This window comes from Populus trichocarpa, chromosome 18 (assembly GCF_000002775.5).
Source record: "Populus trichocarpa isolate Nisqually-1 chromosome 18, P.trichocarpa_v4.1, whole genome shotgun sequence".
Lineage (NCBI taxonomy): Eukaryota > Viridiplantae > Streptophyta > Magnoliopsida > Malpighiales > Salicaceae > Populus > Populus trichocarpa.
Genome location: NC_037302.2, coordinates 1,635,906 through 1,648,096, shown reverse-complemented (window position 1 = coordinate 1,648,096; position 12,191 = coordinate 1,635,906). Strand labels below are relative to the sequence as shown.

The 12,191-nt window shown below is 36.9% G+C and overlaps 1 protein-coding gene across 1 annotated transcript; it reads right to left on the bottom strand.

The window, feature by feature from the left end:
* Positions 1-3,302: 3,302 nt before the first annotated feature.
* On the bottom strand, positions 3,303-10,372 carry LOC7458398 (trafficking protein particle complex II-specific subunit 120 homolog). Its single transcript, XM_024590273.2, has 10 exons — positions 9,753-10,372; positions 9,073-9,279; positions 8,762-8,944; positions 8,420-8,529; positions 8,011-8,070; positions 7,590-7,878; positions 6,842-7,134; positions 5,703-6,565; positions 4,125-5,039; positions 3,303-3,867 (listed from the first exon to the last, which is right to left on the bottom strand). Exons 1-10 carry the CDS (start codon positions 10,161-10,163, stop codon positions 3,647-3,649), a joined length of 3,552 nt encoding a protein of 1,183 aa, XP_024446041.1. The 5' UTR covers positions 10,164-10,372; the 3' UTR covers positions 3,303-3,646.
* Between the last annotated feature and the right edge of the window lie 1,819 nt (positions 10,373-12,191).

Here is a 12,191-nt window from a genome sequence, read left to right as displayed (position 1 = left end):
TATTCTCCATTTGATTTGCATATTATACAAAAAAAAAAAATCAATTCGAAGAAAATTTGCCAAAAAATAGTATTGAACATAGACATTGTAAGAAAGGGCCAATTAAGAAGTGTTTAAAACCCAGTTGATAATATTTTTTTTTTTTTGAGATGACAACTAGAATTAAGTGATATTCGAATTAATTTAAAGTATCATATCATTATTTTCAGCAAAAAAAAAAGAGGCAAGACTTGAACTCTATAATTCTCATCTCTCTTACTTTGCAAGGGCAGGCAGAACAAGCACGTCTTCCTATTTATGATGTCAATGGGTTCCTGCCCATAGTTAGTCACCTTCTTCATCTTTTTGCATGTCTCCAAAGTCACAGCGGCCTTGTTCATGGCGCGTGGCCAGTCTCTTAACAATCCCCATCTTTTATACACTGTTACGAGTTTTGAACAACGATCCAAACAGGTAAAGGAACCCTTTGCCCCACCAGCCATTGTAGGTGATATGATAGATGAGGAAAAGGGGATCACAAGACATATAATTTTGGCTTGGTTTTTAATGATAATATGTTTTCCCAGTCTCTCTCTGTGATGTCATGCCATTTGCTCAGAGAGAGAGAGAGAAAAAGGGACTGAGCACACAGACAAATACTACAGATGAGACCACATTTCCTATTACATGATGTTGATTGCACACACACACAATTGGGAGAAAGAAAAGGGTGTCATAAGCATAGTAGAAAGGTTGTTGACAAGTTTTGTGGAAATTGTTCTAGCAATGATAGATAGCACTTGAAAGGATTTTTCCATTTCGAGGGAAAAGTGTAGGAGATGGAGAAACTAAGGACAAATAAATTGTGAAACCGTATCGACACTGTGATTGTTGGGTGGTGTGCTCGTTATGCAGAAAGATTTATGACTTGTGAGTGAGAAAAATCCTTTCACAAATGTGTGAAATAACACACAGCAATGAAAACACATTGACATTGATCATTGCTTGGGGATTTTTCATGTGTTGATTTCTGACTATATCAGAACATGACAAGGGAGACATGTTTGATTTAGACACAATAGGTTTGGTTGCTGGATATTCAATACTATTAAGAATCTAACATGTGATTTGAAATAGATCGACCGTTTTATTTTTTGTTTTGAGGGGGATGCATTATCCACTATACAATAGCTAACATATTTGATAATGATATATATCTTTAAAGTTCGAGACAAATATTAAAGTATCAAAAATCTGATTTTAGTATGGCTAACCGCGCGGTTGGCGCATTCCCAAATAAATTCTTGCTTTTATAATAGTTTTTTATTTTTTAAATATCTAATTTCGCTGTGAATAATAATAAATAAGAATCACGTGAATACGTGAATACAATATCAATTTTAATTTTTTGTAGTTAATTTTCTTAAATTTTGATAAAAGCTTTACATGACTATCGATTTCCATTCACATGAAGCTCGGGATGTTATTTTAATAGATTAGAAAATGGTGTTGGTGATTTACAAACCAAATCAAGGATGATTTATCTTTTTGTTTAAATTTATCTTTCTTTTGAGGTGAAATTGTTGATTGTTGCTTCAAGTTAATTCAAGGGTCTTGGTGTAGGGTGGGGCTAGGAGAGTAGTTGAAAATTGCAACAAGGTCAATTCTAAATTACCAGCTGGTGAGTTTGAAATATGAGCTTTCTTGAAAATGAACATGGAGAAGGCAGCACAGAGAATGTGGAAATTGCATGCCAAGGAAACTACAACCCTATAGCACTTAGCACTTAGCACGGGGAACATTAGGTGAATGAAAACAACTCATCACTCAAGATGTTTCATGAAAATCTTTTGCTTTTTTTTTCCCATCACATTCTTCTCCCTCCCCTCTCGAAAACATGGCTAGTAAGACTTGGCAAGTCCTGCTCTTGTCCACATTACCATATATTGCTAAGTAAATAGATCAAACACCTTGACATTTTTATCATGGCTTGTTCTTTCTAGAGCTTAGTAAATGGGTTCAATGGATCTCATGGGAAAGAAAAGGGAAATAAAAAACTTGGTACTTGACATTAAAATTGATGATGAAGAACAATTCATCCAAGTAATCATATCATCCATTGCCATCAAGCATATCTAATGACCAACACAATCACTTCAAGAATCTTTAGGTCTCAAATGTGTTTTAAATGTTCATGTACAAACTTCACAAAATCTAATGGTGTGGTAGAGATAGTAGAAGGGTGTCAACTTTCAAACGGCCATCCTTCTGACAACCAATTGATGTAAGTTTGAGCTTCCATACTTGAAACCCTTAATTTTTAATCCATGTTGAGCTTCCAATACGAATTTGATAAGTAATCCCATCACACACACACACACACACTCACTCACACTAATGGTGGTAAAAAGGAGGCATTTCGTTACCAAATTGAAAGGTACAAATATTATTTTAACCCATCAACCACACAGTAAATATAATAGCCCAGATGAAAATTACATTCTTAATCTGTTTAGTCTGAATCTTATGTTTTCTTAATTAATCACATTCTTGGGCTTAATCTTGGAGATGGAGGGCATACCTACTTGCACATCAACCCTCAAGATCAATGCTCGAAATGAGACTATGGCACCTAGGCCACACCTTCTACAACTAAAGCCACATAATGAAATGATTAGATAGCTCTTTAATTTGAATCGACTATATAACTCTAGAAATTTGAAAGGTCTTATCCATTTGCTCCATTGAAGGGTCAAATCCAGCAAGCTAGAGTCCACATTCGGTAGCCCCATTTAGGTCTAACCTACTGTTTTCTAAGGTTGTGTTAGTTGATGTTTAAAGTTAGATATAGACAACCCAGAAATTAATACCAGAGCCCAGGATGTTGGGTTCCTTAACCGAGAAGCTGATTAGCCAACCTCAAACGTCCAAGATTCTTGGTTAAGGATCTTGATCATTTGATTAGCCCAAGATTCTCATAAAATCTTGGGCTAATCCCATTTAATTAGACCAAATAGCGAGTGCAAGATTCTCTTAATCATTTGATTAGCCCAAGATTCTCATAAAATCCCGACCAAAATGAGTGAATACAGGCAGCCTAAGCTGAAAGACCCAGTTCAGATGCCAACCTTCGAGTTCGAAAATTCCTGACACGTCAAAAAACCTAATAAGCCCACGGGTATTGCTTGAGGGTGGTTTGGCTAACTTTGTATCGGCTTTTTGTTTTTTTAGTTTTTAAATTATTTTTAAAAAATAATAATTTTTTTTCTTTACTTCAAATTAATTTATTTTTCCTGTTATTATATCATTTTAACATGTTAATATTAAAAATAAATTTTAATAAATAAAAAAATATGTTTTCAATACATTTACAAATAAAAATAATCCGATTGGTTAAAACAAAAGGGGATAAGAGGGTACCATTTTGTAATTGACCAATGGATTTACAAGCACATACAAATCACAAATACAGATTTAGTCAAATTGATTAAGAGAACAACTAGAATAGCAGAACAAGAATTGAATAGCTCGCAGAACTCAATAAAACTGAGTTCGCAGTGAAGCTGCCAAAAAACCTCCGCATTTTACTTGTGTCGAGCAGGCAGCTCTCCGTGGCTGTACAGCCCAACATATAAGTTGATTCATCGTCTTGGACAAGAAAGAAAAATCATGCAGTCCCAATGACACGGACATGGAATGGGGGGCCGCGACAGAATATTGGCTCCTCAGGTGAATTGGTTTTAGCACGAGCTCTGAGGAGGTCATTAGCATCTTCTATCAGGGCAGCAGCTATTAGAGTGTACTCCCCAGGTACAAGAAAATACAAAGAGAAGGAATGCTTGGATTCTTGGAGGGGAGGAACCTCTATGGTTATTCCATTCAGAACACCTAACAAAAAACCAAGCACAGTCATTGCTCGCATCTGTCATGGTAGTAGCAATATGCAGAATTAGTTCTCTACCTATGGGAGGCCAAGGCACAGATTATGCTGATTACCAAGGAGGCGGCCAGAAATGAAAAGATTGAATATTTTATGAGCGGAACTTATTGATGCGACATGAATATTTCACTAGAGTGAGTAGCGGGTAATAATAATGAAAGAAAGTAAATGCAAACTAACATCCCTCAACACAATAAAGCCTTACCAGACCACAAGACAGTTGCCTTGGTACCCTCAACGCAATTCTCTCCAGCTACGTCCCTGCATGTAATATTAAGACTCATCCTGATCATTTCCTTGGTGTTATTGCGAACCAAAACTTCCATAGGAGTCATGTCATGTGCCACAACAGAACCTTTAGGCCTAGAGTCGCCAGATTCTTGCGAGAGATTGTTTCTAACAAGCCTGAAGCCAAATGTCAAGGGATCTGGTAGCAGTACATCCATAGCAGATGTCTTGAGTGCTGCCTGTATGGCATCCTTGATATTTAATTCTCCAGAGCTGGTCCGGCCTGATTGCCACCGGACCTTTATTCTGGATATCAGGTTATTAATGGAAGCTTTTAGTTCAGCCTTGGCACTCTTTTCTGAGAAGCTTGAATTTCTGCTGCCAGCAGCCCCATCAGGCTTAAAATCCTTCATGAAAAAAGAACCATCAAGGATAGGTAATTTAAAATGTTCCAGTGGTATTAATACCCTAGCAGAGAAATCCCTATCGATTCTTGTTTTTGGATAACCATATTCAGTAGCATCTTGACCAGCAGAAAGATTGTCCTCTGTGCTATCCAGCTGGACAGAGACACTGATTTCGAACACCAAATCAGTTGGATTAGACAATTCTAGTTCCAGAAATCGCAGTCCCCAACTTCCTCTGAAAGGATCAATCTTCACCAGTCCATCCATCTTTGTTTCAGAACCAATAGCTTCTTTACTAGCACTATTCTCTAGATAAATTGGTTTTGGAAGATTTTCACCAACATGGGCAGGAATTTCCATTGACAGCAAACGAGCCTTTACAAAAGACAAACCTTGCAAAACGCATATGTTCAAGGGAACAACCAGGCGTCTACCAGGAGGCACAGCAGATCCTTTTGGAGGATCTTCACAATCTGTTAATGGCCCTGAAAATCAGAAAGAAAAGGGCAAGCAAAGAAAAAATAATTTATTCGCTTAAATTCTGTCATGACATTCAGAATACTATTTCTAGGGGAACAAGGAGATAAAAATAGCTTTAAACTAACAGCAGAACAAATCTACAAAATAATAAATAACAACGCTCTTTTCAGTCAATTCTCAACAATAGACATGTATAAAGTGCGGAAGATCATAAATGCTGGGGGGGTTGGTTTCAAGTAACTAAAATCTCATTTATATATATAAAAGATTAACAGCAATATGAAAAAGGCCGGACTCTTAACTCAAGTGGTACTGACTACAAATGAGCTAAAACTCAGTTAGATAACAATTCTTTTGTGCGTTTAAATAATTTACAAACAGGAGGTATTGAGACACCTGACCTCACATTTCCTTGAATCCTCCAAAAACAAACTAACAAAGTAAAAGCATATACTTAACCTATTGCAAGCCCGCACTATGGTTTTATGGTAGAATAAATCTTTGAATTGGAGGACTAGCTGGATTATTTCACCCAAAATTATATGGCTAGAGCAAAGAGAAGATAAACAACAAAAAGTTTCTGTCAGCCAATAGCTTTCCCTTTTTGCTCAGTCTGCAGAATTAAATATCAAATTTGAAGGGGGGTAAATGTACAGAATGAAAATTACCTGCATAATGAATCAACAGCGACGGGCTACTACTGTCCTTTAACTGCCTTCCCGTGCTTCCAGAAGCATTATCAAGGTCCACTAACCCAAGCTTCCAGGCTTTCAAGGTCACAGGCAGGATCACCTCAGCACCAGGTTTTAAAGGAAGAACGGATTTTAAAGTTTCATATGATATTGAGAGAACAGAATCTTGGTGTTTTCCTGAGAGTGAAATATGTGCCTGTTCAACTGGAACAGTGCCTGCATTAGCCAGACTAATATAGATTTCACGTATCTCGCCTTCATATAAAACTATTGCACCATTACCCCCAACAACATGTGAAACCAGTGAAGGCAGTGGTGGTACAACAGAAATATTTGGGACAGATACATTTTTCAACTTTGGAGAACCACAGCATCTGAAAGGGTCAGAAAGCACAAGTCCTTGTGCTGCACCATGGAGCAGATTATCTACATCCCTGAAGAGATGTTCAGTAATAACACCAAAACAGTGAACAGTGCACCCTGGAATTGTCACTAGCCCCACTGAAGTTGGGATTCCAGATAAGGTGATCACCTTCGATGAATTGGGAGGGAGATCTACACTGATGGGAAAAGGATCAAAATTTCCTGAATGCACTGACAAGTAGATACTATCAACCATTAAATTAAAGCCACATGGGTTTGCCAACTCCACTAAAATCTGGACTGGTTCCCCAACAATCCAAATCAGCTCCTGCTTGCTGCTATCATTTGGTTCCCCTTTGCTGAATGGTGTATAAATAAAAGGCCCTGAAGGAGCAGATCCAACCCACCAATCTTCTCTTCCTGGATTGCATTTTACAATGTCCATTTGAGAGGTATGTAGAGGAAAAGAATACAACCTAGAAGAAATAGACAGATTAATTGGATGATGATTGCCGACTTCAGAAACTGATATGAAAAGAAAATGAGACTCCATAAGCAGCTTTCTTGTTGACAGATTCAGTAAATACAGGACCATCTGCTATAAGTTCTTATACACATATTCTTTGAACACCCAAACAACAATAGACGAAAAATAAAATAAAAATGAAAGGACCCACAACACATTTACTACTAAGGTAATAGGTAAAAGATGATAGAAAGCGAGCTAAGATTCCACGGATGAAGCAAAATACCTTACAAAAGGTAAGGCAGGATCACTGCATCGAATCCCAGAAGGCAGCATCTCCGATGAATTAGCGAGTGCACGAGCAAGGCCATTCTGTCCAGCAGGTGTGATTAGAGGGTAATATGATCTTAGAAGCCGAGCAGCAGCGCTCCATGCAGCAAGAGGATCTCCTGCACGAACAGCAGATAGCAGTATCTCCCTCAGCACAACCATTTGAAGTGTGCTCCACTGAGACTCAAATAAAGAAACTACAGACTGGTGATGCATTTTCCCGCTATCAGCATGACCTGATCCAACCTCCTATCAAAAAGAAGATAATTCATGAAAGGTGAGAATTTTAAAGGACGCAAGGAACACTATAAGCTCATTTCTTTCACCCATTGTTTGGTTTACGTGACAAGTTTAACCCTCTCCCTTTTCTTTTCTTTTCTTCATCTCTTCTTTCCTCTTTTTCGGCAGGATTTGATCCTGATTCTCTTGAGACAAAAGCAAATGAATTAACTAGCTAAGCATCAGTAGACATTAATCAAGTTCCACGAGGACTTTATGTACTTATTATGCGGCCTTTTTCTTTCTGTAAATTGAGAGTGCTGCATTTTCTAAGCATAAATAGATAGATTTGTTCGGGGAAATAATGTAGGTAACCCAGAGGAATCCACAATAGATGACTCCACACTACAGCCAGCCAACAGTACAAGCATCCCAGCAACCATTACATGCATGGTTTCAATTTTCCACCTGGCTTGTATACTCACATTGATATGAGAATTATTGGAGATGGAAGCTCTGCTCTGAACACGATATGCTTTGGTGGTCATTGCCAAAACTTGCAAAGCACTAATAGCAGCCAATTTGCTGTCTTGTTGCAGATACAGCTGAGCAACCTGCCTAGTAAAAAAGGCAGCTTTCCTCTGGTAACCAAGAGTTCCAAATAAACGAGCTATTTCGACATATAGTATGAGTCTATCAGTCGCATCAATCAAAGATTTTGCACCATCTGCAGCACTTGTCAGCAAATCCACTACATCCTTAGCCAGCTCTCTTCTGCAAAAACAAGGACCGGTACTTTGAAAATTGCTTTCAAGAAACAGAAGCCTTAGCATCTTAATTTAAAGAGCTCTCTTCTGTGTGTATCTTCTTACGTTGTAAAAAAAAAGTTGAGAGACAAACATTTACCTGCAAAGATATCTTGCCAATTTCAAATCAGCTTCAAGTTCAAAGCTTAAAGGTGAAACCCTGCATTCAAAATATTAAAATAAATTTTGCATTTAATAAGATTAATTAAAATGTGAAAATAAATCACCCGAAGATCTCTCGGCAGTCTATGCAAGAGCATGACCTCCTAATATATGTAAAAATATAAACCAACTGCAATTATTAGGGAAACAGGCCTGGAAATTATATTTTACACTGTGATTCATAGAACAAGAGTAGAGAGATTGAAAATATATATAATATAATGAGAAAATTTGCAGTTTCACTTCCAAGCATAAGCATACAAAAAAAAAATTGAATTTTTAAGCACTATTTCACATTGATTCAGGAAAAAGATGTTTAAAAAGATAATCGATCAACAAGAAATTACCTCTGAGCATTCTCTGGTATAAATGACTTCTTGTAATGCAATATCACATTGTTGTACCGATACCTAACTTCATCCTCTAGAGATGGGTCTTTCAGGCCTATCCGGTCTATCTGATAACAGGTAAAAAAGGGAGGTAAGCAATTGCATAACTGCAGGGTATGCCAAAGATGTAGACATTAACAGGACCCATCATTCAAGAGGAAAATAACAAAGCCTTAAACCAATCAGCTTTCGCAGAAACTTCATTACGGAACAGGGAACAGCCTAACTACTCATAGACCAACAAAAGGATGTGTTTGACATGAATGCCATTTTATCATTTAATTCAAAAGGCGCACATACCAATAAGGCACAAACACTACCCTCCAATGCCCCAGCATACCAGAAGTAATCTGCAGTCAATCTGGATAATTCCAATGCGGTAGAATAATGAGCATTGGCATCAACAGGAGATCCTGCCAATAAACAATAATCCCCTATAGTCTTTTGTGCACGACCAAGTCTTCTCTTTTTAGCCTTGATCACCTGTAATTTTTACAAAACTCAAAATTATCAACCTACAGAGTACAAAATACATGGCATCACATTACAAAATAAAAACTTTCAGAATAAAATTTCCAGATTCAAAATCCTTAGGACACCTAAAAATAAACCTCCTCTGAGCTTAAACTAGCTTGAGAATCCAAAGGCGTCTTGAGTATAGTTCCAGCAGATTCCGCTTGAAATACATACTTCTCAAATTCCATCAACAATGAAGCCGCGATCTCTTGCATCATAGTCTGCAAATGCATCTCCTGCGTTTGACGATCTGCCGGCGGAAACAATCTCAAATTCTCTCCCTTTTTACCACCATCCTCTAACTGTAACAAAACCATGAGAATCAAATCACTGATCAGCCAAATAAGAGAGACAATTGCTTGGCATTTACATCAAAAACCACTTCAGATTCATTGAAATCAAAACCTAGGTTCATTTCGAAAGCAGGTCCGCAAGCAAACTTGAATCCCAATCCCAACTCCCACTCCACTCCAAGGGTTTCATAGATTAGTTTCATTCCTCATTTCTCACGGAATCCCAACCTCCTAGTTTAGCAAACTAAATCACATTTAAATCTAAAACACCTAATATCCACGTAAATCTCTATAATACGTAATCCAACAGAAACAACACATGAAAAGAGAAATTCAAAAAACCATTCCTTAGCATTTAGCTCAATCATAATCATAGTCATTGTCACTGTCATAAAATTAAAAAAAAATATAATTACAAATCCGATCCGATTCCAGTTAAGAAATAAAAAATTTACTAAAATACAGCGAAGCGACAAACTAACCTGAGAATCACAAGGAAAAAATCCGAAACAGCGAGTAACACGCGCAGAAGCGTAACCTTTACAGACTCCATCGAACTCTTCAATAACTGAATCAAGATCAGGCGATAACGGACAATGACAAACACCAATAACAGCCAAGATCTTACGATTTGACTGGAAATCTTCCCATGGACTAGGCGGTGCACCGCCGAGGACGAATTTGAACCGGAGGGAACCGGTTTCCCAAGGTTGATTGGTGAATGGTGATTTTTGCTCTTCAGTGTAGAAGGAGGAGATGGAGGAGAGTGGGATCGTGTGATGGTGGAGGAACATGGAGTAATAATCGCGTAGGGTTTGGTGAGGGATTTTGCCGATTGGGATGATGGCGATTCGGATCATGGCGGAGGTTTCTACGCTTACGTCTGGTTCCATGATGGGATCAGACGGTGATTGAAGGTGGAGGTGTAGGGAGTTACAGTAGGGAGTGGAGTGTAAGACTGACACCGTTAGAAACTGGAGAGAGTGGTGGAGTAGTGAAACGTTTCGACTTTCGGTGGTTGCGTTAGAGGGAGGGGGACGAGAGGGTGTGTTTGGGTATAGGTGGGTGGGAATAGTTTTGTTGGGAAGAGAGGTGAGTCCTTCTAGTTGTAAAATAGTTTAACTGAGTCCTACTTCTTTTTGGAAGGTTACAAGAGCAAGAACAAACGGTACAAGTCTGTGCATTTAGGTTGTGAAAATGTTAGGAGTTGTTAATTAAGCCTGCAATGGTAAATTAATACTAGATGAGGGGTCGCGTTGCACTGTGGGTCCGTGCTATTTTTTCTATATAATATTTAGCTGCTGTAAGTATGTTTTTTTAAAAAAAAAAAATTTAATAATCCGGATTATAGTCATGGTCAGCTAAATAAACTAGTTTTATATAAATTAAAAAAAATATATATTGTTGGATCCAAATAAAATGGATCCAAAACCCCCTAAAATGAGCTTGAAAGATACCTTAAGATAAGCTCGCTCGGTTTCGTAGCCCAAGTCTAATGTACAGTGGTGGCCCAAATAAAATGGGCTTCAATGTAGTAGTCCAAGCCCAACTCCCTAGAGGGCATGCAGGGTGTTCACCCAAAATGGACACACATTCAGCCTTGTTGGGCGTGCATCCTAGCACCTTCGTGCGCTCGAGAGTACACCCCAAGCCCAGTATGCTTAGATTTAGGTAGCGTGCCTGATTCTATTTTTCACCTTTAAAAGGCCCGAGCTCGACATTTAAGAGAAATATTTTTTATTTATAAAAATAAAGTTTATTTGTATAAAACAAAAAAAACACGGGATTATATAATAGTATCTTCAAAAATTAAATACAAATATATTTTAAAAAAAATTATATTAAAAAAGACAGGCAAAACAGGTGACTTGAATCATAAAATCAGGATAAATCGATTAAAAAGAAATTGAAGATGGTCACAAAACTATTTTTTTAAAATAATAATTTAGAATGATAAAATAACAAAATAAAACGAGGCAAAAAAAGACGTTGAACCATATTAACTTTTCAAAACAGTAACTTCGATTATTAGATCAAAAGCACTATAATCGAGAAAATCACGAAGTCTAATCCCCAATAAATCAAACAGCAGATGAAAAATCAAGAAAAAATATCAATTACATGAAAGGATCTAAAACAAAAGGATGTAATTAAAAGAATGGGGTGAAAAATAAAATAAAAAATAAATCAGAGGGCAATAAAAAATGTTCAATTTGAGAGTTAAATTGAAACAAAAAAAAATTAATAAAAGGAAAAACATATCAAAAAAATGAGGGTCACATTAGAAAAAAAAAACAACATAAACTTTTATTGAATGATGAAATTGAAAATCAATAAAACTTTGACAAAAAAAATAGAAATAAAAAAGGACTGGAATGAAAAATATAATACATGACGAATTGTAATTGAATGACTAAATTGAAAACAAACATGAATTTTATAAAAGGGATAAGAATGAAAACAAAGAGGACAACCACATACCTTTTTGGGTTGGAGAGGAAGAGGAAAGAAAAAAAACGATTATCAACGACAAATTACACGTCATGCGTCATACTAGGAGGAAGAGAAAATAATTGTGCTTCCAAATATATAGTGGAAGGGCAAGTTTGTCCACCAAGTAATGTCTCACGTGCCGCTTAAATGACACATACACTACTCATTTGCTAACGCATAATAAGCACACTCCAACAATGTCTTTGAATAAAAAATCAATTATCCAACATAAAATAACTAAACACTCTTTATGCCCCTAAAAATTACAAAATAATCCCTTGTGAAAAGTAATAAGATACCTCTAGACATATGCTTTTTTGTTTGTTTTTTTAAGGGCAAATATGTATTTTTACTATATTATAACAGACTAAAAAAACAAACAAATCCTTGGTCAAAAGTTCTAATTTTTTTTGATATTGAAAGTAAAT